The sequence below is a fragment of the Myodes glareolus genome, chromosome 23, assembly GCF_982192425.1.
Source record: "Myodes glareolus chromosome 23, mMyoGla1.1, whole genome shotgun sequence".
Taxonomy (NCBI): domain Eukaryota; kingdom Metazoa; phylum Chordata; class Mammalia; order Rodentia; family Cricetidae; genus Myodes; species Myodes glareolus.
Genome location: NC_142048.1, coordinates 4,642,996 through 4,669,169, shown reverse-complemented (window position 1 = coordinate 4,669,169; position 26,174 = coordinate 4,642,996). Strand labels below are relative to the sequence as shown.

At 50.5% G+C, this 26,174-nt stretch overlaps 1 protein-coding gene across 2 annotated transcripts in view; it reads left to right on the top strand.

Annotated features, from left to right (window-relative positions):
* Positions 1–26,174, top strand: part of Nwd1 (NACHT and WD repeat domain containing 1) — a 76,271-nt gene that overhangs the window by 12,800 nt on the left and 37,297 nt on the right. For both annotated transcript variants that reach the window (XM_087900767.1, XM_087900766.1), the window contains 6 exons: positions 4,265–4,562; positions 7,833–9,102; positions 15,899–16,102; positions 17,391–17,550; positions 19,888–20,005; positions 21,957–22,115. In XM_087900767.1, coding sequence (XP_087756893.1) covers positions 4,265–4,562; positions 7,833–9,102; positions 15,899–16,102; positions 17,391–17,550; positions 19,888–20,005; positions 21,957–22,115 — 2,209 coding nt within the window. The remainder of the gene's footprint in view (positions 1–4,264; positions 4,563–7,832; positions 9,103–15,898; positions 16,103–17,390; positions 17,551–19,887; positions 20,006–21,956; positions 22,116–26,174) is intronic.

Here is a 26,174-nt window from a genome sequence, read left to right as displayed (position 1 = left end):
ATACATGAAATAATCACACAGAAGCTATATTATTTTTAATACTGTTTGACCAATAGCTTAAGAGTATTTCTAGCTAGCTCTTATATCTTAAATTAACCCATTGATGGTAGAGATGCCAGGTGCTTAAAAGAAATCCCATACTGGCTCAGAACTGAGAGATAGACAGTTATTTATTAGGGGGAAAACTTACAAATCAGGATTCTCTGCTTGAACAATGGATGGAGATCAGATCCAAAACAAACCGAACAAAGCGGGCAGAGAGAAGAAGAGGGCCAGGTGCACCTCGGCATCCGGGTAAATAGTCTGTGAGGCCACGGCCCATGTCTCCACTGGTCTGGAACACACACCTGTACCCTCCTCTGTCACCAAAATAATCTCCAACCTGGTCGATGGAGCAGGCCTGTAACTCCAGCACCGGAGGTGGGGCAGTGGGGGCAGGGGGTCAAGGTCGTCCTTCTCTGCCAAGTTCCCGACCCTGTTCAGGAAGTGGAAGACAAACAAACAAACAAAAAACTGAGCTGGGCATACCGGCGAGGCCAGCCTGGTCTATAGAGTGAATTCCAGGACAGTCTTAGGTGAAGAGACCTCGTTTTGAAACAAAACAAACAAACAAACAAAACCCCCTTAGACCCAGTAGTTAAGAGCCTGTGCTTGGGGGTGGGAGTGAACTGTGGTTTGTATATGAAATGAATAAAAAATTTTAAAAAAGAAAGTAAGTAAATAAATTTATGAAAGCAAAAAAAGAAAAAGAAAATTAAGCCCAGTAGTGGTGGTGCACACCTTTAGTACCAGCACTTGGTAGGCAGAGACAGGAGGATCTCTGTGAGTTTGAGGCCAGCCTGGTCTACAGAGTGAGTTCCAGGACAGGTACCAAAGCTACAGAGAAACCTTGTCTCAAAAACAAAACAAAACAAAACAAAAAGCCAACAACAACACCACAAAAAACTCTGTGCTACTCTGCTCTTGCAAAGACTCCAGTTCAGTTCCCCACAACCATCCATAACTCCAGTCCCTGGGGTCTGATGCCCTCTTCTGGCCTTTGTGGGCACTGCACGCATGTGTGCATAACCCTCTCACAGGCTCCCACAAGAATAAAAACATCTCACTGCCCACAGTAAGAGCTACAGATCCTGTACAGCAACAGTCACATTGCCTTGACCATGGTGAGTGTGTTGGCATCACAATTAGCAATCTCCCAGATTTCTAGAATGTCCTATAGGCTAGTGTGGCCTCAGAGATTAAGTCTTCCTAAAAGAACAACATAAAAAAAGTTGGAGGTGCAGGCATATACCTGTCGTTGCAACTACTTGGAAGATGGAGGCAGGAGGATTGCTTCAACCCAGAAGTCTGTTTTTAAAGAATATTTTTTTTAATGTCTTCTTTGACAATTTCCTACCTTCATACACTTTATCTTGATCAAACACACCCCAACTTCCTCTGCCTACTCCCCTCGACCTCCCAGACACCCCTCCTCCCACTTTTGTGTCTTTTAAAAAGGTAACCGAATGAATCCAATTAGTGCACTTGAATGCACACAGGTACGCGGCCATTCCAGAGCCTGCAACCTGCTAGAGGTCTCGCTCTTGAAACAAAGTGCCTCTCCCTCCCCCACCAGGACACCCCCCTCTTCCCCACACACAGATTTTAGCTGTCTTGGGCATGTGCAGGTATAGCTGCCGTGGGTCCATGCACTCAACAGCCACGTGTTCACGGCGCTCTTCCCGTCCCTTCAGGACGGAATTGAGAGAGATGTCCCATTTAGAGCTAATGACTTGGAGGCCAGCCTAGGCAACATGATGAGACCCCATCGCAAGAAGAGCAAAGCAAACATTGGAACTGGGCAAGAGCTCTCTGCGGATGTGTCTAACATTTTGTTGTTGTTGTTGTTGTTTTGCTCTTTTTTTTTTTTCTTGGACAGGGTTTCTCTGTGTAGCTCTGTCTGTCCTGAAATGCACTGTATAGACCAGGCTGGGCTGAAACTCACACAGATCCCCTACCTCTGCCTCCTGCTGGGATTAAAGGTGTGCACCACCATACCTGGCCATGTGACTTAACTACAGTGCTCTGGTGTCTTCAAACTATGTCCTGTCCTCTTCCTGCTCAACTCCCAGTATGTTTTCATTGTTACTGCTTTAAGTTATTTTCTCAGGCTGGGGAGAGGGCTCAGTGTGTAAAGTATCTGGTGTGCAAGCATGAGGACCTGAGTTCAAATCCCACACACCAGGGGGCAAAGACGAGATGGATCCCTGGAACTCACTGGGCAGTCAAAGAACTCACTGGGCAGTCAAAGAACTCGGGTTCCTGAAGAGACGGTAAAGTGTGGACTGGAGAGATGCTAATCAGTGAGCCGTGCCTGCTGTAATCACAGAGGACCCAGCACCCACATCTGGGAACTTGCAGGTGCCTGCAAACTCCTGCTCCAAGGGATCTGACACCCTCTTCTGGCCTCTGTGGGCACTGCATCCACCACAGCACACACTCACACACATGTAAATAAACTTTAAAAAAATTAGTAAGATAGAGAGAGGGCTAGGAGTCATATTCTGTGCACCTTTGGCCTCCATGTGCACAGACCACAGACACACACACATGCACGCACACACTCACATGCACACATGCATGTACACACACACACTCACATGCACACACATGCATGCACATACACACACACACACAATAAAAATGTCCTTTTGTTTATAACTCCCTTTCTGAGTTATTATTTCCAGAGACCTGAAACCATGGTGAGTTAGCAGGGAAAACTGGGTTTCGTTTTTCCCTTTTGAGAAGAGATCATAGGTGGCCCAGGCCGCCTCACACTCACTATGAAACTGAAGCTGGTCACACTAATTCTCCAGCGTCCACCTCCAGCGCCGGGATGGCAGGCCTGTGCCACCAGCCTGTGTGTTTATTTATCCGTGGGGACAGGGCTCAGGCCTTGGCACACATGTGGAGGTCAGGCAGGAACCGCTTCCCTCCTCCCACCATTCGAGTTCTAGGGGTTGAACTCATACTCCGACTCCACGGCAAAATGCCTTTACCCACGGAGCCATCTTACCAGCCCTGAGAAAATGCTTTCTTAAATGAGAAGGAGGAAATATCCCAAGCATAGAAATAAACAAACCACCCATGAATAAAACTTTTCAGAGAGAAAGGACTGGGAGATGCCACAGGGAAAGTGACTCTCAGCCCTCACTGCAGGCCGAGAAAAGCAGAAGATGCTCCAGCCACACGGTGAAGGATGGTCCCTAGGCCTACCCCATCCCCATGCCTGCAGCTCCAGCCACACGGTGAAGGATGGTCCCTAGGCCTACCCCATCCCCATGCCTGCAGCTCCGAGTCGAGGTCTCCGACTCCTCCACGGCATTGCCTGCTTTGTCCCCAGAGCCTGTCTATCACTGTCGCTCTTGTTGGGGGACTTTCCACGAAATCAGATCCACACTGGGACCCTGGAGAGATGGTTCTGTGGTAAATAACTCATTAGCAGGCCTCAGGTTCCCCATGCACCTCCCTAAGAGGCTGGGCCTCCTGGGGCTCCAGCTGCTCCTAGAACCTCCCTTGCTCTGTGGATCCAGCCCCAAACCTCCCTCTGAGGGGGGCTGGACCTTGTTCCTGGGAGGCTGTGAGGACCCTGGAGGTACTACCTGACAATCCTGGACAGAATGTGTGGCCTGGGCCTTTCTGCTACTCAGGAGGCTGAGGCCAGAGCTAGCCTGAGCAACATGGGAGCCCTGACTCAAAGCACCAGAAACTTGCCTGTTTCCTTCATGTGTGCCCATGCATGAGCATGTGTGCACACACACACAAACACACCACATGTGCACACACACTTGCATGCACAGGTCTGCATGTGCAAGCATACACACAGGCCTGTCTCAGTTTCTGCTTCTGGGTGTTCTTTCCCTTCCCCCTCCCCCTGGGTATCCCTTTCCATCACCTTTTCCCCCTCCCCGTATCTTCCCCTCTCTCTCCCCCTCCTCACTCTTCTTTCTCCATCTTGTAGCTGTGGTTGGCCTTCATGCTTCTGAGACAGCTTTCCTTTGCTGTCTGTATTGGCCTAGAACCCACATTCCTCCTGCCTCGGCACCTCCCCGAGTGCTGGCATCCCCTGTACCCCTACACCCAGCTTCTGACCAGGGTTCTTTCTGTAGTTGTCACCATGGTGCCATACCAGGCTGGCGTTCAGAACCTCAGTGTGCTTCCTTCACAGCCTAGCATTCAGTGTCAAATGGGATTTGAACTCATGCCCCATCTGTCTTCCTGCCAGGCTCTCCTAGGAGACCAGTACGGCCCCTGTCTGATTCCCCAACGGATCGAGGAGAAAGAGTGGGAGGCACTAAGGGCACAGCTGACCTCCAGGCCTCGAGATCTGGAGCTGGTAGCCAGGCATTTCCAGAGAGACGACAACGCCATCCCTCCCAGCTACGTGCTGCAGTCTGCGGGCTCCGTGGAGGCTCCAGGGCCTGAGGAGGCCACCTTGACCTCTGTCCTGCAAGGTGGAGCCCAGGAGGCCCGGAGGCTGGGCCTCCTCAGCCAGGAGCAATGGAAGCGCTACCATCGATCAGGTGAGGCCCAGGGAACCCCCAAAGACAACAGACATCCCCCAAGACTTCAAAAACTCCCTGGCGAATGCACAGCCCTAGCCAAACCAGGGTCAGTCTCTAGGATCTTTTCCTGGACCCTGACTGCCCTCCTCTCCCAAAGTGACCACCATGCCCAGTTTGCCTGGGACTGAACGTGTTCAAGAATGCGTTTGCTTTTTTATATGCATTTGTTTGTGGGCTGGGGAGTGTGTGCCAGCTGTGGAGATGCACAGAGGTCAGAAGACAATCTGCAGGGGTCAAACTCAGGTCATCAAGCTCGGCTACAAGGACCTTTACATGCTGATGCATCTTGCTGACCCTAGAAAGCTGTGTGTGCGTGTGTGCATGTCTGAGCATGCTCGTGTGTTCACAGGTGCACTTGGGTGTGTGCACATATGTGGTCTGCGCTTGTCAGTAGTCTCCTGACTGTACACTGAGGCTGAACACTGTCTCACTGAACCCTGATCTCATAGACTAAGCTAGTGTAGGTAGTGTAGGTAGCCAGCTTGCTCCCCAGAGTCCCTGTCTGTTCCCAGTGTGCTGGTGACAGTCAGTTGTCACCTAGCACACTTTTCCATGATTACTGAGGTGATGAACTGAGATCCTCATGAATATATGGCAAACTCTTTACCCACTGAGTCATTGTCCCAGCCTCTGGAGGATTTTTATTTATTTTTTGGGTAGGATCTCATGTAACACAGGCCAGCCTTGAGCCTGTTTCATAACCAAGAATGACCTTGAACTCCCCCTCACCTTCGCCTCCAGAGTATTGAGGTGGCTGTTGTGTGCCGTTACACCGGTGTGTGGTGCTGGGAATTTTGCTGTGCATGTGCTAAAACTCGGAATTTGACATTGATGTATTCCAGTTAACTGGAATTCAGATGACTCCAGGTCCTTCCCATTCCCGTTAACTGGAATTCAGATGACTCTAGGTCCTTCCAGACCAGCTGTTTTTATTCTTTCATTTTGCAGGCAAGTCACCCAGGTTGTCCTTGAACCTGTGATCACCCTGCCTCAGCGTTCTGAGCAGCTGAGTAAGCGACCTGCCCCCGTGCCTGCCTTGGAGAGGACACTGGGTGATTCTTGTCCTTGACTGGAATGCAGTGTCCCTAGGGGCCTGGCTCTCCCATCAGCTCAGAGAGGCTTCAAAAATAACTCTGGCTGCAGTTAAAAAACAAGAGCCTCCTGAGACAAGTCAGTGTGAGTTCTGGCTTCTAGAAACTAAGGTCCAGGGAGATGGATGGCTCAGCAGGAGAGCACTGGTTGCTCTTTCAGAGGACCCCAGTTCAACTCTTTTCTGCCCCCACTCCCAGACTCCCTATTCACAAGCACAAACTCACACACATATGCACATAACTTAAGAATAGACAAGCCGGGTGGTGGTGGCACACGCCTTTAATCCCAGCACTCAGGAGGCAGAGGCAGTCGGATCTCTGTGAGTTCGAGGTCGGTCAGCCTCTAACAGTCTATAGAGTGAGTTCCAGGACAGCTGAGGCTACACAGAGAGGAATCTTTAAAAGATAAAAGAGTCCGGGGGAGGGGGGCCCTGCAGCACACTTTGGGGGGGGGGGTCAGCCAGCTGTGGTAAGGGGGGGGCGCTGCAGCACACTCTGGGGGGGTCAGCCAGCTGTGGTAAGGGGGGGGTGCTGCAGCACACCCTGGGGCGGGGGTCAGCCAGCTGTGGTAAGGGGGGGGCGCTGCAGCACACTCTGGGGGGGTCAGCCAGCTGTGGTAAGGGGGGGGGCGCTGCAGCACACCCTGGGGCGGGGATCAGCCAGCTGTGGTAAGGGGGGGTGCTGCAGCACACTTTGGGGGGGTCAGCCAGCTGTGGTAAGGGGGGGCGCTGCAGCACACCCTGGGGGGGTCAGCCAGCTGTGGTAACGGGGTCAAGCCATTGACACACTCAGGCACATTCATTGGGTGCCATCTATTGCGTTCCTGCTACCATGTCAGAACTGTCTGATTGCGATGAATTCATCTTCTTTGGCCCTTAACGGGTGAGGTGCTGAGCTTGTTCCCAGGCAGCACTTGCTGCTTCTACCCAACTGGTTAGTAAAGAACCCACACTCTGTAATAATCCTTTCTCCTTTCTCTCTGCCTGCACAGCCTCCTGTCCCCATCGCTCACGTCTGCGGGGACCACAGAGGCTAACACACGCAAGAGTCGAGTGTTTGTTGATTGACTATTTGAGGGGACACTCACAGAGTTGAAAACCCCATTTAGAAAGCAAACAGTTTAATACTCACCATGCTGTGTACTGCCACCTCAATCTAGTTCTAGAATATTCTATCACCTTAGTAGGAGGATTGCTCCCTGGCCATTTGAGGGGACACTCACAGAGTTGAAAACCCCATTTAGAAAGCAAACAGTTTAATACTCACCATGCTGTGTACTGCCACCTCAGTCTAGTTCCAGAAGATTCTATCACCTTAGTAGGAGGATTGCTCCCTGGCCATTTGAGGGGACACTCACAGAGTTGAAAACCCCATTTAGAAAGCAAACAGTTTAATATTCACCATGCTGTGTACTGCCACCTCAGTCTAGTTCCAGAACAGTCTATCACCTTAGTAGGAGGATTGCTCCCTGGCCCAGCTGCAGAAGGCTAGCTGTCTACACACATGCCTGATCTGGATGTCTCATCAATGGAGTCACACACCGGCTGGCTTTCATGGTTGTTTTCTTTCAAGGCTGTCTCCTTGTGTGGTCCAGGCTGACTGACAGCATTGTATGCTAAGCCAACAATGTGACCCGGGAGGTGAAGGTCTTGCCACCACCCCCAGTGATCTGAGTTCATTCCCAGTGAACCTCACGGTAGAGGGAAAGAACTGATTCCCACCCTGCCCAGCTGTGGATGTTTGTGCTGTGCGTGTGCTGTGCACACGGCTGTGCGGGTACATGTACATGGAGGCCGGAGCAGGACATGAGCGTTGTCATTGGTCACTGTCTATCTGATTCCTTTGAGACCAAGTCTCTCCTTGAACTGGAAGTTTGTGGTTTCGGGTAGGCTGGCTTGCCACTGAGCTCCTGTCATAACACCGAAGAGGCTGGCCTCTGGTCTACACACACACACACACACACACACACACACACACACAAGTGCATATCCCCCGTGGGCTTCTGCAAGCTACCCCAAGCGACAGTCGCACTTGCTCACCTTGACAGCTTGTGTCCCTCTGGAACCTGTCACCCCAAAACCCCTCACAGGCCTCAGTGACCCTGATGACCCCTCCTCTTGTTCTCTCTGTTTTGCAGTCATTGAGTGGGAGATTGAGCAGGGCCTCCTGAGCTCAGCACGAGGGGACCAGGGAGCCACTGTCTTCCTGAGAGATGTGCAGGACCTCAGTAAACACATCTTGGATGATTGCTCTCTGAAGATGGTTGATCGGCTGGCAGACGGCTGCCTGGACACGGATGCCCAGAGTCTTCTCAGCGGCCTCAAGGGGCACATCCTGGATGCTCAGCCTGGAGCCCTAAAGTCCCACCGCCTGCCCTGGAGCCGAGACCTGGTCAATCCCAAGAATAAGGCCCACGCTCGCTACCTGAAGGAGCTAAGCGAGCAGTTCGTGGCCAGGACCAACCATCAAGTCCTGGAGCAACTGCGAGAGCTAGAGTCAGGCAGACAGGAGCTGGGCTGGCTCTACCAGGAGATCCGCCACCACCTCTGGCGGGGTGCAGAGTCCACCAGAATCTTCTGCGGCCGGCAGGAGCTCCTGGCTCAGCTGGGGCAGCGGCTCAGACAAGATGACTGCTGGCCCCACACTCCGTTGGTTCTCTTTGGACCTCCTGGCATCGGGAAGACCTCCCTCATGTGCAAGCTAGCTGAGCAGGTACCAGGGCTTCTCGGCCACAAGACGGTGACTGTCCTGAGGCTGTTAGGTACATCAACGATGAGCCTGGATGCCCGAAGCCTCCTCAAGAGCCTGTCCTTCCAGCTGTGCTTGGCCTATGGGCTGCCACTGCCCCCAACCCAGGTCCTGGAGGTCCATGCCAGGGTGGGCCACTTCTTTCACACCCTCCTCCACACGGTGTCCCGTAGGAACTTTGAGTCCCTGGTGCTGCTCCTGGACTCAGTGGATGATCTGGATTCCACACGCCATTCTCAGAGGATTTCCTGGCTGCCCCTCAAGTGTCCCCCAAGGGTACACGTCATCCTCTCTGCATGCTCAGACCAGCAGGTGTTACATACCCTGCGACAGACCCTCAAGGACCCCAGTGCCTACTGGGAGGTGAAGGCCCTGTCTGGGTGCCAAGGACAGGAGTTCATCCAGTTGCTACTGCATGCAGAAAGGAGGACACTAAGTCCGGGTCAGAGGGACATCCTCTGGGCCAGCCTCCCAGAATGCGGCCACCCAGGGCGGCTACGGCTGGCCTTCGAGGAGGCTCGAAAATGGGCTTCCTTCACTGTGCCAGTGCCCTTGGCCATCAGTGCTGAGGAAGCCACACACCAGCTCTGCATCCGCCTGGAGGAGACACACGGGCAGCTGCTGGTGGCCCATGTGCTGGGCTACATTGTGTCTTCCAGGTAAATCTGCTGGCATTCTTGTGTGCCTTCCTTCCTCCTCCCTCCTGTGTGCTTCCCTCCCTCCCTCCCTTCCTCCCTCCCTCCCTCCCTTCCTCCCTCCCTTCCTTCCTTCTTTCCTTTCTCCCTCTCTCCCTCCCCTCCCTTCCCTCCACCTCTCCTTTTCTGTTGGTCAGGTACATGTGTGTGGTGCGTGCCTGCAGAGCCAGGGGAAGACGCAGTACCTGGCTCTTTCACTCTCAACATTATTTCCTCAAGACAGGGTCTCTCACTGACCCAGCTGGGGTTATGGCCACACCCTCACAGCCACACCCATCCTTTTGCGTGGATGCTGCAGATTCCCACTAAGTACCTAACACTCCCAGAGTAGAGGCTCTTTCTACCAAGCTATGGGCAGCCCTTCTTCCTTCCTTTCCTACAGGGATTTGGAGAGAACCAGTGTTTTGTGGAGGTTAGGCACATGCTGTAGGGCTGAGCCTCGGCCCAGCCCTGTGTGTTGATTTTGTAGCTTGCTGCTTTGCTGAAAGTGTTGGTCAACTCCAGTAATGTCCTGTCTTAGGGTCTTTTACACACACAATCATGTTCATCTTATATTGCTCTGGCCAAGACTGCAAACTCTGTTAGAGAGAAGAGAGAGTGGCACGCTTGTCCACTTGGCACTTGTACGATGCTGGTGGTTGGTTTTTTGCATGTAGCTTACCCCCTCACAGCTGTGGTGGTTGGCTGTAGGCAGAGTTTTCCTGTCCCAGCAGACATTTCCTTTTGTAAGAAGGCCACTTGTTCATTTCCCAGCTGCCCAAACTCTAGATATAATCACACAGAAACTCAATTATTTAAATCACTGCTTGGCCCATTAGCTCTAGCTTCTTATTTGCTCTTACATATTAATTTAACCCATCTCCATTCATCTGTGCATCACCACAAGGTCGTGGCTTACCAGCAAAGTTTCAGTGTGTCTGTCTCCAGTAGAGGCTCCATGGCTTCTCTTCAACTCTGCCTCCTGTCTCCCAGCATTCAGTTTAGGTTTCCCCACCTAGCTCTGTTCTACCCTATCAGGCCAAGCCAGTTTCTTTTTTAATTAATGGTAATCACAGCATACAGAGGGTAATCCCACATTAATTTCACAAATAACTAACACTGAGACTTAATATTACTTATAAGTGCTTCACCAATAGCTCAGGCTTGTTGCTAGCTAGCTCTTACATTTAAATTGACCCACATTTCGTATCTATGCTCTACTATGTGACTTGGTACCTTTTCTCAGTGTGGCATGCTCAGCTCACTTCTCTCTGTGTCTGCTCTTCGTCCCAGCATTCTCTCTGTCTCAGGTTGTCTTGCCTAATCTCTTCCTGCCCAACTGTCAGTCAACCAGCTTTTTATTAACAATGAGAGCAATGCATATTTCAGTGTGCAGAAGGGTTATTCCCCAGCAGTTGACTTTGACTGCCTCAACATGCAGAGTTGCCTGAGAGGAAGCCTTAGTGAGGCATTGTCTGAATCTGGTTGGCCCAGGTGTGTGTGTCCATGTCTGTATGCACAGGTGCATATGTATATGTGTGCACATGCACATGTGTATATGTGTGTCTCTGTGTACATGTCTGTGTGTGTGCACATGCATGTGTGTTTATGTCTCTGTGCCTATACACGTCTCTGTGTGTGCCTGTATGTGTGTCTCTCTGTGTGTGTCTGTGTGTGCATATCTGTTTGTGTGTGTGCATGTCTCTATGCATGCATGTGTGCGTGTGTACGTGCATGTCTTGGTTGTTTGTTGAGGAGGGAGGACCTGACAGAGCACAGTAACAGTGTCCATGGGCTAGGCCTGGACCGTGTGGGAGGGAGACAAGCCAGCTGAGTGTAAGCAGCAAGCAGGTGGCATGGGTGCTGCGGGTGGCATGGGTGGCAAAGATATTTTATTATAAGGGCTGTCTCTTCATCCTGGCCTCTGCTGCTGATTGGAGATGATTATGTGACTATTTTTTACCCCTGGTTTGGTATTGAAGTTGTACTATATTCCTTTATTATCTTCTCTGTTTTTAAATCTGTCTATCTGTCTCTTTGTCTGTTCGTCTATCTGTCTCTCTACTTATTTATTTTTGAGATAGTTTCTCCATGTAGGCCAGGCTGGCCTGGGACTCACAAAGACCCTCCTGCCTCTGCCTCCCGAGTGCTGGGATTAAGTGTGTGCGCACCATACCCAGATCGATTCATTTTTTAAAGGTTTGTCTTACTTTTATTTGTGTGAATGAATGTGTCGGAGGTGGGGCTTGTGCACATGCATGCTAGTGCCTGCAGAGAGCAGAAAAAGTGTCAGGGTCTGTGAGCTGCTGCATGTGGGGGCTGGAAAACAAAGCCAGGTCCTTCACAAGAGCAGCAAGCGCTCCTACCTACGGAGTCATCTCTCCATCCCTAACTCATTTTTTAACTGACAGAAAATAACCACGTGTATTTATGAGGTGTGGGTTGATGTTTCAGACATATGTAGTTTGTAATCATTACAGCAGGGTATCTGATTTTTCTGTCATCTCAGACAATCCTGTCTATCAATGCACAATCACCTTGTAGTGAGTGTAACGAAGATCCCTTCATGTACGTGAGAGATAGATGATAGATAGATAGAGATAGATAGATAGATAGATAGATAGATAGATAGATAGATAGAGATAGATAGATAGATAGAATTTGTGTTTATATGCATGTGTGTATGCACGTACATGTGGTTGTATGTGCATGTGTGTATGTGTGTGTCTGTGGGCATGCATGTGTGTACTGTGGAGTATGGTACATTATAGTGGACAGTGGGCAGTCCTGTGTGTAACCCTTGCTGGAGACAGGGTTTCGTTGCCTCCATGTGCTCCGGCCAGCTAACCTGCAAGCTTCTGCCGACTATTCCCTATCTCGCCCACAGGACACATGCACTGTTGTGCCCACGTTTTACAGAGATGTGGGGGCTCAAACTCTCATGCTTGTGCGGCAGGCACTGTGCACTTCCAGCCAGCTCCCCAGCCCCTGGAGTATTTTTTTGTAAAATTGGTAGTTAAAAATAATTTGACATTTATAACTGACTGTACCAATGGCATGAAGGGCAACTCAGCCTCTGCACAGAAGCCCCAGAGACACGCTGTGCAGAGGGAGGGGTGGAGCGGTGCTCTGGCTTGACTTCATCGGGGCTACCGCTGCCCATCTGAGACGGAACACAACAACGTCCCGGCAGCTGAGTGGGCAGTGTGAAGTTCCTGCTCCCGTGGACTCACCAGCTTCCCCTGTCCCTCCTCTCCTTGCCTCTGTCTTTCCCTCATCCATCACCTCCATATTCCGACTGTCTGTATCATCTGTCATCTTCTATGAACTACTTACACCAGCATGCATCACGTATTGCGCATCTGTTATGTATGATCTGTGGGTCCATCGCCCACAACACACTGTCCCAGAGCTGTCTGAGACATCCATTCCCGTGGACGCCATTTCTTTTCCTCCTAAGTTTTCCCCCAAGCTGCTAAGGACGGTCTGAAACCCAAATTGGGGCAATCATAAAATTCAAGAAATCAGTCACAGAACGTGATACAGAGCACACAGCAAATGTATCCGTGTGCACGCGTGTGGTGGGGGCAGGACCATGCTATCGTCTCTCAGGCAAGGTCTGTCTTTTTAAAATTTTTTTTTTGTTTTGAGATACAGCTCTTTCTGGCATTGGGCTCACCAAGCAGATGCCAAGGAGCCATCCGTCTCTGCTGGCATGCTCAGTGTTTCTCTGTCACTGGGGATGGAGACCAGGTCCTCACACGGTGCCACAGGCACTGTATTGATTGAGCTCCACTCCAGCCTCATAGTCACGATGGTCAGCACATTCCTTATAACTCCTCCCTCTCTTGACCCTGACCCAGGATCATGTCTGGCTGGGGGCTGAATGAGTGACAGCGTGGCCCAGACTCCTCACGCGTGGCAGGCAGGAAAGACGGGGTGCCAGAAGCTGTGGTAACCCTCAAGGCTGTTCCATCGAATTTTTTTTTTTTGCCAGCCAGGCTCCACCTTCCAAAGATGACCCACAACTCCCAAATCAACTAGGAACTGTGTGTGGGAGACACGACACACTCAAAACCACGCAGTCCTAAAAGGTCTTCAATTTCTTAGTCCCTTTGTTGCTACGACAAAGTCCCTTGGCCAGGCTCAACAGTAAGAAACAGTCAATTTTCTAGGTGTAGGAGCCATACCCAGGGCCTCAACTGACTGCTGGTTCAGAAACTTGGGCAGCGCTTCCGCTTCTGCCCAAGCCCACTGGGTGGAGAGCTTGAGGCTCAGCAGAAGATGGAGTTCTTCGAGCTCGGCGGGCCGAATGCGCACAGCTCAGTGGATAGAGTGCCTGTGGTTTAGTTGGTAGAGCATTGTCTAACATGTTTAACATGCACGAAGGCCTGGATTCCATCCCAACACCGTCTGGACCAGACGTGGTGGTGCACACCTGGGAGGTGGAGGCAAGAGGATCAGGAATTCAGTTATACTTGGATACATAGTGAGATTGAAGCTAGCCTGGACTACATGAGATGTCTCAGACTAAATAAATAAGTGGGGGTGGAGGAGAATGGGCTGGGGAGGTGGCTAAGATGTTAAGAGCATGTGCTTCTCTTGCAGAGGACCAGGGTCTGGGCCCTGTATTTTGCAACTTACAACTGTTGGGTCAGGGTTAGGTTGATTCTAGTTCTAGGAGATCTGATGCCCTCTCTGGCCTCTGTAGCCATCAGGCAAGTGTGTGGGGTGCATAAACTCACCCAGGAAACACACACACACACACACAAATCAAATAAATAAACAAATAAAACCCAAACCAGTTGGACAGTGGTGTCACACGCCTTTAATCTCAGCACTCGGAAGGTAGAGGCAGGCAGATCTCTGTGAGTTTTTGAGGCCAGCCTTGGCTACAGAGTGAGTTCCAGGACAGCAAGGGCTACACAGAGAAACCCTGTGTTGAAAACAAACAAAAACACCAAACCAGCAGAACCCAGTAAATTGTCAAAACCTGTGTTGAGCACGTTCGAGCCTTGTTTTGGGGACGTTGCTCCTTAAGTGACACGGTCTGGCGACTGTGTGTTCACATCCAGAGCACAGTGTGGATGAATCGTGAGCTCAGGCTCTCTGCAGGTACCAAACCTTTTCACAGAGGGGCTCCAGCAGCCACTCCAGTCTCTGCTGTCCCGTGCACTGCGGGGTGGAGGCTGGAAGCCAATGATCTGTGCTGGCAATGGTTGAATTATGGTGAGGGTCTTTTCCCACTCCACAGTTAACTGACATTTCGTAGACATCTTCTGTTGTTGTTTTGTTTCCTTTTGTTTGTTTATTCAAGACAGGGTTTCTCTGTAGCTTTGGAGCCTGTCCTGGAACTCACTCTGTAGACCAGGCTGGCCTCGAACTCAAGAGATCCACCTGCCTCTGCCTCCCAAATGCTGGGATTAAAGGCGTGCACCACCACAGCCTGGCCTTGTAGACATCTTATATAGAGGTAAAAACAGAAGAGCCTCTGGGTCTGTCTTTATTTATTTATTTAGTGTGTGAGCCGTCATCTTTCCTGCGGGGATGTGTACATTCTTGGGCTGTGCCCTTTAAGGTCTTTATCGCTAGAAATTCAAAATGGCAGTGATCAGCCCAGTTTGGAAGGGGTGTGCATGTGTGTGTATGCATACCTGGTTTGTGGGAGCACATGTTTGTGAGTTCACATGTATGTGTATGGACGTGTGTGTGTGTGTGTGTGTGTGTGTGTGTGTGTGTGTGTGTGTGTAACAAATCCACTCATCAACATTAGCGGATAAGCCCCTCGAAGCCGAGGTTGCTCCATGGGGGAATGCTTGTCCAGATATGAAGAGCAGTGTTCGGGTCCCTAGAGCCACACACATGGCACACAGGCATGGAGTCTGCCTGTGATTCCCTGCAAGTTGAAGATGGGATCCCAGCGTAAGCTGACTAACAAGACTAGCCACATAGCCACACCGGTGAGCTCTGGCCTTGACTGACAGACCTGTCTCGGAGAATAAGGTGGCTGAGCCACTGAGGATTTCTGTCATCAGCCTTGAGCTCCCACATGTCAGCCTGCACAGATGCACACCAGACACACATGAAACACGGAAAGATAAATAGAATTAAAGAACTACGGTTTGCCAGGCCTGACAGTACATGCCTGTTATCCCAGCACTTGGGAAGCCAAGAGAGCAGGTTGGTGTGCTCTGGGCCAGCCTGGGCTACAGAGCAAAATGTTGTCTCAAACACAAAGAAACAAGAGCATCATTCCATTATAAAGCTGGGGAAAACACCTTCTAGCTGGCTCCAGGAATGTACCCTAGAGTTGCCTATCAAACCCAGGTCCCACGACTGGCAGCATAAGACACAGTGGGGCAAAAACTGGCATTAGTCAGCCTGTGTGGCACTCTGCATGTTGAGCAGGGTATTAATGGTATGCGCCTTTGATCCCAGCACTCAGGAGGCAAGGCAGGCGGATCTCTGTGAGTTCGAAGCCAGTCTGGTTTACAGAGCGAGTTTCAGGACAACTAGGATTGTTACACAGAGAAACCCTGTCTCAGAAAACACGAGACAGATTCCCATGTAGAACAGGCTGTCCTGGTACTCACTATGTAGTTAAGGATGACCTTGAGCTCCCAAACCTCCTGCCTCCACTTCTCCGGTGTTGGGATGACAAAGTGTGTCACCATGCTGGGCGGTCACAGTGAGCGTCTGCAGTGGTCTGAGCTGCACACACGGTCCCTGCGCGTCCTCTTCACAGAGCCGTCATAGTGCTGTGCTGCCCCTTGCCCCACAGGTACGGTCTGTCCGAGGCGGAGCTGAAGGATGTGCTGTCTTTGGATGATGAGGTCCTGCAGGCTGTGTACCAGGACTGGACACCACCCAGCAAGGAGCTCCTGCGCTTTCCGCCGCTGCTGTGGGTGCGGCTCCGACGGGACCTGGGACACTGCTTGAACAGGAGGCCCGTGGATGGTTGCACGCTGCTGACCATCGCCCACAGGTAGGCCTTGAGAGGGGACACTGCCTTCATGGGACCCTGAGAGCAAAGACTCCCAATCAAATCCTTGACTTCCCGTTCTGAGGTAGTCAAGCAATCCAGCACACACCAGTCCCAGTGTAAACGCTACCCACCTAATTTGTCTGTTTTGTGTTTGTGTGAATGTTGTATGATGTGCATGGGATTCTAGGGAGGGGCTCCACCCCTGAACCACTGTCCTGGTCTTGATTTTACTCTCTCTCTCCTCTCCTCTTCTCTCTCTCTCTCTCTCTCTCTCTCTCTCTCTCTCTCTCTCTCTCTCCCCCCCCCGTGTGTGTGTGTGTGTGTGTGTGTGTGTGTGCGCGCGCGCACGCACTTGTCTGTGGTACCCTCACGTGTGTGTGTGGTTATGAAGGACAGAGGTTGATCTCAGATTTGAGCTCCATAACTCTTCACCCAGTATTTGGAGAGAGGGTCTCTCAGTTCAGCCACAATGGCTGCACAGCGAGCCTGCCTCCTGCCTCCTAGACTCCTCCCACTTCTGCTCTCTCTCAAGCGCTGCGACTGCCAGTCCTTCCCACGTCACCAGGCTTTTGTATGTGTGCTGGGGATATGAACTCGGGTCCTCATGCTTACACAATACACACTTTGTCCACAAAGCCGTCTTCCCGGCCTCTTTTTGCTTTCTGATTTGCCATGATGTCTTGTTAAGGTGCCCAGACTGGTCTGGAGCTCCCAATTCAGTCCGGCCACACATGACTTCAACCTGTGACCCCCTGCTTCTGAGTAGCTACAATGACAGTCTTGCACCACCCACCGCACCAGAGCAAAGGTTCTTTCTTACATTTATTTATTATGTCTGTGGCCAGGTAAGTGTGGGTGTGTGCCATGGTGTCTCTGGAGGTCAGAAGACTTGTGGGAGTGAATTCTCGCCTTCTGCAATGTATGACAGGGATCGAACTCCAGTCATGAGGCTCAGCACCAAGCCACTGAGTCATCTCAATACCTTCAAAAGCAAAACTTGTTTGTTTGTTTTGTTTTTTCAAGACAGGGTTTCTCTTTGTAGCTTTGACGCCTGTCCTGGAACTAGCTCTTGTAGACCAGGCTGGCCCCTCCCTCCCTGGATTAAATCCCTCCTGGATTAAAGGTGTGCACCACCACCACCTGAGCAAAAGCAAAACTTTATAAGAGAGAAAGAGAAACAAAAGAGAAGGCCATTTTAGAGAGCAGCGTTAAGTGAAAACAGGACGTGGAGTGGACAGACGGTCTCTGCGCTTGTGCTGCCCCCTGTGCCTGTGCCCTTTCTCCACAGACAGCTGTCCAAGGTGATCCAGGTTCGATACCTGTCTGGACCTGAGAGATCCAAGAGACACGGCGTGCTAGCTGAATTCTTCTCTGGAGCCTGGAGCCAAGGCACCAAGAAACTCATCACCCTGCCCCTCGTGGGGAAGCCCATTAACCTGGACCGCAAGGTGAGGCCACTCCATTTCCAAAGCCACACCCCGACGTGACTGTCCTTTTCCTTCTCCCCCATTCTCAGCGCCCTCTGAACCCACAGTTCTCTCCCACAGCATCGAGGGTCTCCTTCAGCCCCAGGATGTAATTCTGGGTGCAGGACTCCGTAGACATGGGTGTGTGTGTGTGTGTGTGTGTGTTCGTTTATGGGGTGTAACCTTCTTAGCATTGATGAGGATAAAATTAAAATATCAACCAGCAGTAGGACTTGTTGAAGATGGTCCACATTCTGCTGGATTAGCTGCCCTGCAACCCACGAGCGTCTCCTTGACTACCCCTGAGGACAGAGCTGCGAGTCTTCTTTACATGAAGACTTGTATCTTGACTGAATATTTGAACCCACATAAAAAGCCAGGGACTGGAGAGATGAATCAATGGTCAAGAGCACTGGCTGCAGCCCAGCGGTGGTGGCACACACCTTTAATCTCAGCTCTAAGGAGGCAGAGGCAGGCCAGCCTGTGAGTTCCAGGACAGGGCTACACAGAGAAACCCTGTCTCAAAACACCTAAAGAAAAAAGAAAAAGAAAAAAATAGCACTGGCTGGGTTCAATTCCCAGCACCTGCCTGACTGCTCACATCTGTAACTCCAGTTCTAGGGGAGACCAGCCCCATTCTGGTCTCTGTGAACACTGTACCCATGTGGTACACAGGCACACATGTAGGCGAAACTCCCATATACGTAAAATAAAATAAAGTTTTTTTTAAAAGGCAGACACAGCCATGCATGGTGGGATTCAAACCTTTAACCCAGCACTCGGAGGCAGAGGCAGGTGGGTCTCTGTGAGTGTGACGCCGACCTGGTCTACAGAGCGAGTTCTAGGATGGCCAGGGCTGTATAGGAAGACTATGTCTCAAACAAAGCAAAAAGCCCATGGTGGGGAGTTCAGGAACTCTCTTGGGCTAGATGGCCAGTCTGCCTCCTGCAGCTGGTGTGAACCTGTCTCAAAAAGTCATGTGGAACACAATTGAGGAAGAGTTATGATATCTACCTCTGCACTATGCATCCTTGCGTGCACACACACACACATGGGCACACACACACGGGCACACACACATGGGCACACACTTAGGGGCACACACATATGGGCGCACACACACACACATGGGCACATGAACACACGCACATGGACACACACACGGACACACACAGGGTGGGCACAAACACAGGCACACGCACATGAGCACACGCACATGGGCACACACGGGCACACACATGGACACACACTGGCACACACACAGGGAACACATTCAGGGGGACACACACGGGCACACACACATGGGCACACACTCAGGGGCACACACAGAGACACACAGGGAACACACTCAGGGGCACACATGGGCACACACAGGCACACACTCAAGGGCACACACACATGAGCACATACGCACGGGCACACACAGGGAACACACTCAGGGGCACACACTCAGGGGCACACATGGGCACACGCACATGAGCACACACACACACGGGTATGTGTGATTACTGGGAAGCACACTGAAGAGAACAAAGAGCAACACACCCACACTCCCATCAGTCTTGCATCATTCCGCCTGGCCCTTTCCCTCATGTGCCTTGGTGTTCATAACTTGGATGCTGTCCGCGCATGCTCGTGGCTCGAGGCTCAGCTCAGTGACCTCTCCACATTTGAGCAGCATCCAGGCCCTCCTCTCTACTCTTCCAGTCCTTGACCACTTTGTGTCACCTTGTCTTCACAAGGAACCATTCTAGAATGCAGTCTGGCCGTGCCCCTCCCCTGACTCCCCCATAGCTCCCCAGTGCCTACGTCTCCAGCCTGCCGGCCAGCGTTTTCCCATCTACTGCTCCCGTCTGAGTTTCCTCACCTGCCCGTCACTGGCTCTTCCTAAACTCACTGTACTCGGCCTCTGGATCTTTGTCTATGCTATTGGGTTTTGGTTTTGGAGATGGGGCCACACCTTGCTGTCTAAGTTGGCCTAGAACTCCCTCGGGCTCACCTAATCCTCCTGTCTCTGCCTCTTGAGTATCAGTCACTGCAGGTAAGCACCATAGAGCCTGCAATGCCACTGCTCTGACATATTTTACCTACTCATCCCCCAAGGCCCAGCTCCAATGCCCACTTTCAGCAGCACGGTCCCATTTCCCTGCCACGCCTCATCCTTGAAATGTGGCTCAGTCTGGCTGTGGGAGGTGGTGGGTATCTCTGCTTGCCACAATGTCCCTGTCCCCACTAGTACAGTCTGGTGCCAGCTTGGCCAGTGTCTGTGGAGTGGCTTGAATTCTAGCCCACGCTGATGCCCCTTCCCACCTCCACCAGGTGGCCCCACAGCCGCTGTGGTTCTCAGGCACAGTGGCCAACCGGAGGAAGCTGATAGAACTGCCCTTTCATCTGCTGCATGCGGGTCGCATGGAGGAGCTGAAGCAGGAGGTGCTGGGTAAGGGTTACCATGACAGAGACCATGAGGACCTTAGACTCCTGCATACACCCAACCACCCACCCATCCATCCATCCATCCACCCATCCATCCATCCATCCACCCATCCATCCATCCATCCATCCACCTATTCATCCATCCACCCACCCACCCATCCATCCATCTATCCATCCATCCACCCACCCATCCACCCATCCACCCACCCATCTATCCATCCACCCACCCACTCATCCATCTATCCATCCACCCACCCACTCATCCATCTATCTATCCACCTACCCATCCAACTATCCATCAATCCATCCATTCATCCATCCATCCACCCACCTAACCATCCATCCACACCTGTGATTCTCAATGGACAGATGGATGTCTAGGAGGGAGGCTGCTTGTTGGTTCCTGGCCACCCAGCTAGCTTAGACCCAAAATAATCACACAGAAACTGTATTAATTAAATCACTGCTTGGCCCTTTAGCTCTAGTTTCTTACTGGCTAACTCTTATAGATTAATTTAACCAATTTTTATTAATCTATGTATTGCCAAGTGGCTGTGGCTTACCGGGTAAAGTTCACAGAGTCTATCTCCAGCAGTTCCATGGCTTCTCTCTGACCCTGCCCTCTTTCTCCCAGAATTCAGCTTAGTCTTCCCTGCCTAGCTCTGTTCCCCTATAGCTCTGCTATAGGCCCCAAGAAGTTCCTTTATTTATCAATGGTATTCAAGCACACAGAGGGAAATCCCACATCATGGATGAATAGATGAATGGACAGAAAGATGAATGAATGAATGAGTGGTTGAGAGATAGGGGGTGGAAGAATGGGAGAATTGAAGTTGGTACTGAGGGGAAAACTACAGAGTTAAACCAGTAAAGGTATGGCAGATAAATGAATGGATAAATAAATGGCCATATAGGTAGATGATTATAGATACAGATGGATGGATGGATGGATGGATGGATGGATGGATGATGGATAGATGAATGGATGGATAGATAGATAGATAGATAGATGAATAGATGAGTGGATTGATGGATAGATAGATAGATAGATGCGGGGGGCCATCCTGTCCGGCAGGAATAAACGCCACCAAAAACGAGAATTCCTTCTCTGGTCACATCTTTATTTGGAGCCCTTTGATTGAGGAAAATTGGGGGAAGGGAAGATAGAGCAGGAACGAGAGAAAGCTTAGAGAGAGAGCGTTGGGCCCCGAGGCAGCTGCTTTTAAACGGTGGAGCGGCTTGAACGCTGTCCTGATTGGTTAATGCCATTCTGCTGGTCTGAGCATGTGCAAGCAAGGGTGCAGGCAAGGGTGCTCAGCCCCACATGGCTACCTCCAAACTGCAGGACCACCTGTGCCTCCAGGTGGCTCCCAACAGATAGATAGATAGATAGATAGTAGATGGATGGATGGACGGATGGATGAATGGATGGATGATGGATGGATGGGTGGATTGATAAATGGATCTATGGGATAATAGATGGGTGTATATATGTGCATGTATTGATGAATAGATGGATGAATGAGTATGTTGAGTGCATGAATAGGTAGACAAGTAGAAGAATGGATGGATTGATGCATGGATGGATAGATGGTTAGGTGGGTGTCTGGGTGGCTGGGTGACTGGGTGTCTACATAGCTATTCTATCCACTTATTTTCCCACTCACCACCCATACCTGTGATTTTCAAAGGACATTCGTCCTCTAGGAGACACTTGGCAAATCCTGGAGACATTTTTGAGAGTCATACTTGTAGGTAGAAGTGTCAACAGCTTTTGGAATGGAGGCCAGGCCATGTTCTATCAATCACAGCTCAGTGCCCACCACAGAACAGCCTCAGCACCAGAACTTCATAGTTCCAGAACCCCAGGAGGAAAGGGCGGCCATTCTCCCACCCTCAGAATGAGCCAGCAGGCAGCAAGGACTCTGACTTTCCTCACTTCTTGTCCTCCACAGGGAACATGAGCTGGATCTCCTGTAGGGGCATCTCTGGGGGCATTGAGGACCTGCTGGATGACTTTGACATGTGTGCCCCTCACATGGACTCTCCTGAGGTTGGCCTGGTCAGAGAAGCCCTCCAGCTGTGCCGCCCTGCTGTGGAGCTCCGAGGCATGGGTGAGTGTCCTGGCCCGATAGGAGGGTATGCTCTGTGCTGCTCTCCAAAAACCTCAGAAACCCATTCTTCCCAGGGGACTGCGAGCTGATTTTTCACTAACCTACACCTTAATTCATCAACCATTCACTCATGTGCTCATCCATCTATTCATCCACCTGTCTATCCATTTACCCATCTACCTTCCTGTCCCTACCTTCCATTCAAGCATCATTCACCCACCCGCCCAGCCTTCCACCCATCTGTGTGTCTCTCTCTATCAACCCATCTATCAATTTGTCCACCATCTGTCCACCCACCCATCTACCTACCCATCTGTGTCTCTCTCTATCCACCCATCCATCTATCCACCCACCCACCCACCTACCCATCTGTATGTCTCTCTCTATCAATCTATCCATCCATTTGTCCACCACCTGCCCACCCACCCACCTACCCACCCATCTGTCCACCCACCCACCCACTCACCTACCCATCCGTATGTGTCTCTCTCTATCCACCCTTCCATCTATCCACCCACCCATCCATCTATCCACCCACACACCCATCCATCCATCCACCCACCCACCCACATACCCATCTGTATGTGTCTCTCTCTATCCACCCACCTACCCATCCATCCACCCACCCACCCACCCATCCACCCACCCATCTACCCATCTGTATGTGTCTTTCTCTATCCAACCATTCATCCATCTGTCCACCCACCCATCCATCTGCCCATAAATTCATCCATTCACCCATATATCTACCCATCCATCCATCCACCCACCTACCCACCTACCCATCCTTATGTGTCTCTCTCTATCCACCCATCCATCCATCCACCCACCCATCTATCCATCCATCTACTCATCCATTCATCTGCCTGCCCACCCATCTATCCACCCACCCACCTACCCATCCGTATATGTCTCTCTCTATCCACTCATCTATCCATCCATATATGTCTCTCTATATCCACACATTAAACTTTCTTGTTTAATCCCATGACATATCCTTCAGTACTAACTTATAGAATTTGAAATGCAGTCAGGAAGGGAAGAGAGAATGGGGGAGAGAGAGAGAGAGAGAGAGAGAGAGAGAGAGAGAGAGAGAGAGAAATGCGGAGAGAGAGAGGAGGGAAGAGAAAGAAGAGAGAGACAGAAAGCTGCCTCCTCAGAGAAAATGGCAGGAAGGAAGAGAGAAGGAAGAGGCGGGCTTGTCTCTTAAAGGAACAGAGTACTGTCTGCCACGCAGGCAGGCATGATGCAGGGCGCAGGGCATGACACACTGTGCCTAGTTCCCAAGGGGCAGGGCCAAGGTGTGCCTTGATGCTAACATTCCTCCCTTCTTTTTTTAGCAAAAAGGTGAGGAGTTAGGTGTGGTAGGTTAAGGAAATGAGGGCATTGAGTTCTCGAGTCTGTTTCCTGCTGACTGAGGGTATCGATTGTCTTTTGGGGGGGACCTGAGAAAGCTGGGGTGCTGCCACATCCAGGGTTGTTTCACTGCTGTCCAGGCTCTGTGGAACTGTCCAGTGTCTCTTAGACATGGTGAGGTGCTGGCAGAGCAGAGGGCAAGGTTAAGTTTAGAGAAAATTTGTTTTCTTTAGGTCCTGGTGATTGAGTGGGAGGGTGTCAGGACTGGGGGAAAGTGGGGAGTCTTGGACTCTTAGGGTCTGGTAGTTGAGGGAGGGGTACATCTGACCTGTTTGAGGCAAATCCTCCGAGTTGACTGCTGGAACTTACAAGAGTTCCTTGAGTTTGTGAAAACCTAAGTTTTAGACACATTAGCATTTGCACTGTTTATAATCTGCACTGAAATTTGTTTTATAGAAAGGGCAGTGCACTTGTGTCAGAAATGGCGGTGACAAATGTTTTGTTTGGTTTGGATTTTGAGACAAGGTTTCTTTGTAGCTTTGGGGCCTGTCCTGGAACTCACTCTGTAGACCAGGCTGGCCTTGAACTCTAGAATGCTGGAATTAAAGACATACACCTCCACTGCCCAGCAACAAAGTTTTTTGCACAATGAAAAGTACTTTTTAAGTCTATAGTTAGAAGACAACCAAAGAGAATTTAATATCCTGAGCCTGCAGCTATGATCGTGGTAGCACTCTGTCAGAGCCAGACGAATGGCTTTTCAGAATTTTACTGATTAATGTTTAGACTGTGGACCCTTGGGGTCCTGATATAACAGCAGCATAATGAAGGAGCGATCAGAGCATTTTTATTCTTTCCAGCGCCTCACACCACTCGCCTTTGTCATCACCTAAGCTTCTTCTCCTCAGACTTCATAACTTGCAGTACACATCTTAGGTCCCTTTCTCGTACTCTGGAACATTCTTATCCTCAGACTTCATAACTTGCATGTGCATCCTTAAAACGCCTTCTTAGACCCTAAAGCATTCTTGGGTCCTCACATCTTAAGCTTTGCGTTTTTTGCATAAGTGAACCTTAAAGCACCTGTTCCTCCCATCACCATGGCGTCACCTTAACAAGTAGGGGAAATCTCTTGTGTGAGTTCATTTCTTATCTGGGCCTGGTAGGAGGTAAACTGTGTCTAGACTTGGCATTAGCTCTAGGAGAGTGAGGCCCGGGACCTGAATTTTACACGGACAACTGAGAAGGCGTTGGCAAAGCTACCAGTCGTCAAACTGCTTTAGAGATCTTGAGAAGGATAAATTTTACCTGAGTTAGTGATTTACAAGACTCACTTGATTGGCTGCCTAGACAGCCACCCCAGGGCCCTCCATGGTTATTGAGGGCAGGGCGTAGGGCACCCTCCATCTTTCAGCTGGCAGTTCAGGGCCTGCCAGGCTTCAGAAGATCTGTGGATTTGTAGAAGACCAGCCGGCCTCACCCTGGTCAATAAGGCAGTCAATTCCCCAGTGTCCTGTTGTCCACAGTCTGAAGAGGTTGCAGCGGTTGAGGTGAAAGGCAGGTTTGTCAGTGGCTAGCGCTGCTACTTGTGAAGCAAGCTCGAGGCGGAGGGTCTTCTGGGCCCAGCCATCTTCTTTGGAGGAAGTAGGGGCTGCTTCCAGGAGCTAACCTTCCTCTCTGTTACGAAAAGCCTTTTTATTTAGACATTTAAACACCACATTCCCCCAGATCTCAGCAGTTGAGGGCTGCCTGTTGGGCAGATAAGAATTATGACTTTACTGACATTAGAGTAGGATCTGCCTGGAGAGCTGGGTCTACACTGAGAGGCTATGGAGGATTGCTTTACCCAGAGTCCTCCAGCTGACTGCATAGGCTTTAACTATACTTGTGAAGGACAGAGAGGTAAAGAAAAAACTGCTGTAGAAGCTTAACAGTGAAAACTGACAGTAGTGAAGACCAGCTTTCAGGAATGTCCGTTAGCTTTTGTTCATCTGAATAGATCTTTAGAACCTTACAGTTTGGCCACCATGTGGAATGTATGTTAAAGCAGAGTTGAATCAGACAGTATGTTGTAACAGATCTAACCATATTTTTATCATCATCTAAAAGTATATACTAGTTTAAAATATTTGAGACTTGTTATTTTTTGTCTAGAAGGAGATATAATGAATGGACTTTGTTGGGACTGCTTAAAAAACAGTTTTTAACAGTGAGAACATGGATGCATACACACGGCTGAATTTAAGTTGCACACACACATGCACACGCACATCCAGAGTTAAAACTAGCTTATATTCACACATAAAGTTAAATGAAAAGTGAGCGAGAGGAAGCTGGCCTTTTCGTCTCTGACTCACACTTTGTAGCAAGCATACAGGGCTTTTAAAGAGAGAGAGATAGACATTCGCAGGTCTTTGGAACAAAGAAAACAGTGGAGAATCAAAGCCTCCAGTGAACAGGAAAGCAGACTCATTGCATGTGGGAGAGAACCGATCTACTGTAGGTGGGGTCCCTGCACAAAGCGAACACCTTAGCGGGCCCTGCCAAAGCACACCATCACGCAAACACGCCAATGAAACAGAGTCGGTGTAAGGATAAGTTTTAAAAGCATAGGTTCCCACGGGGCAGGACCAAGGTGTGCCTCTGTGCTAACACTATCCATGTGAGCTGCTTGGGGCTCACAGGGGAGGGACAAAGGAAAGC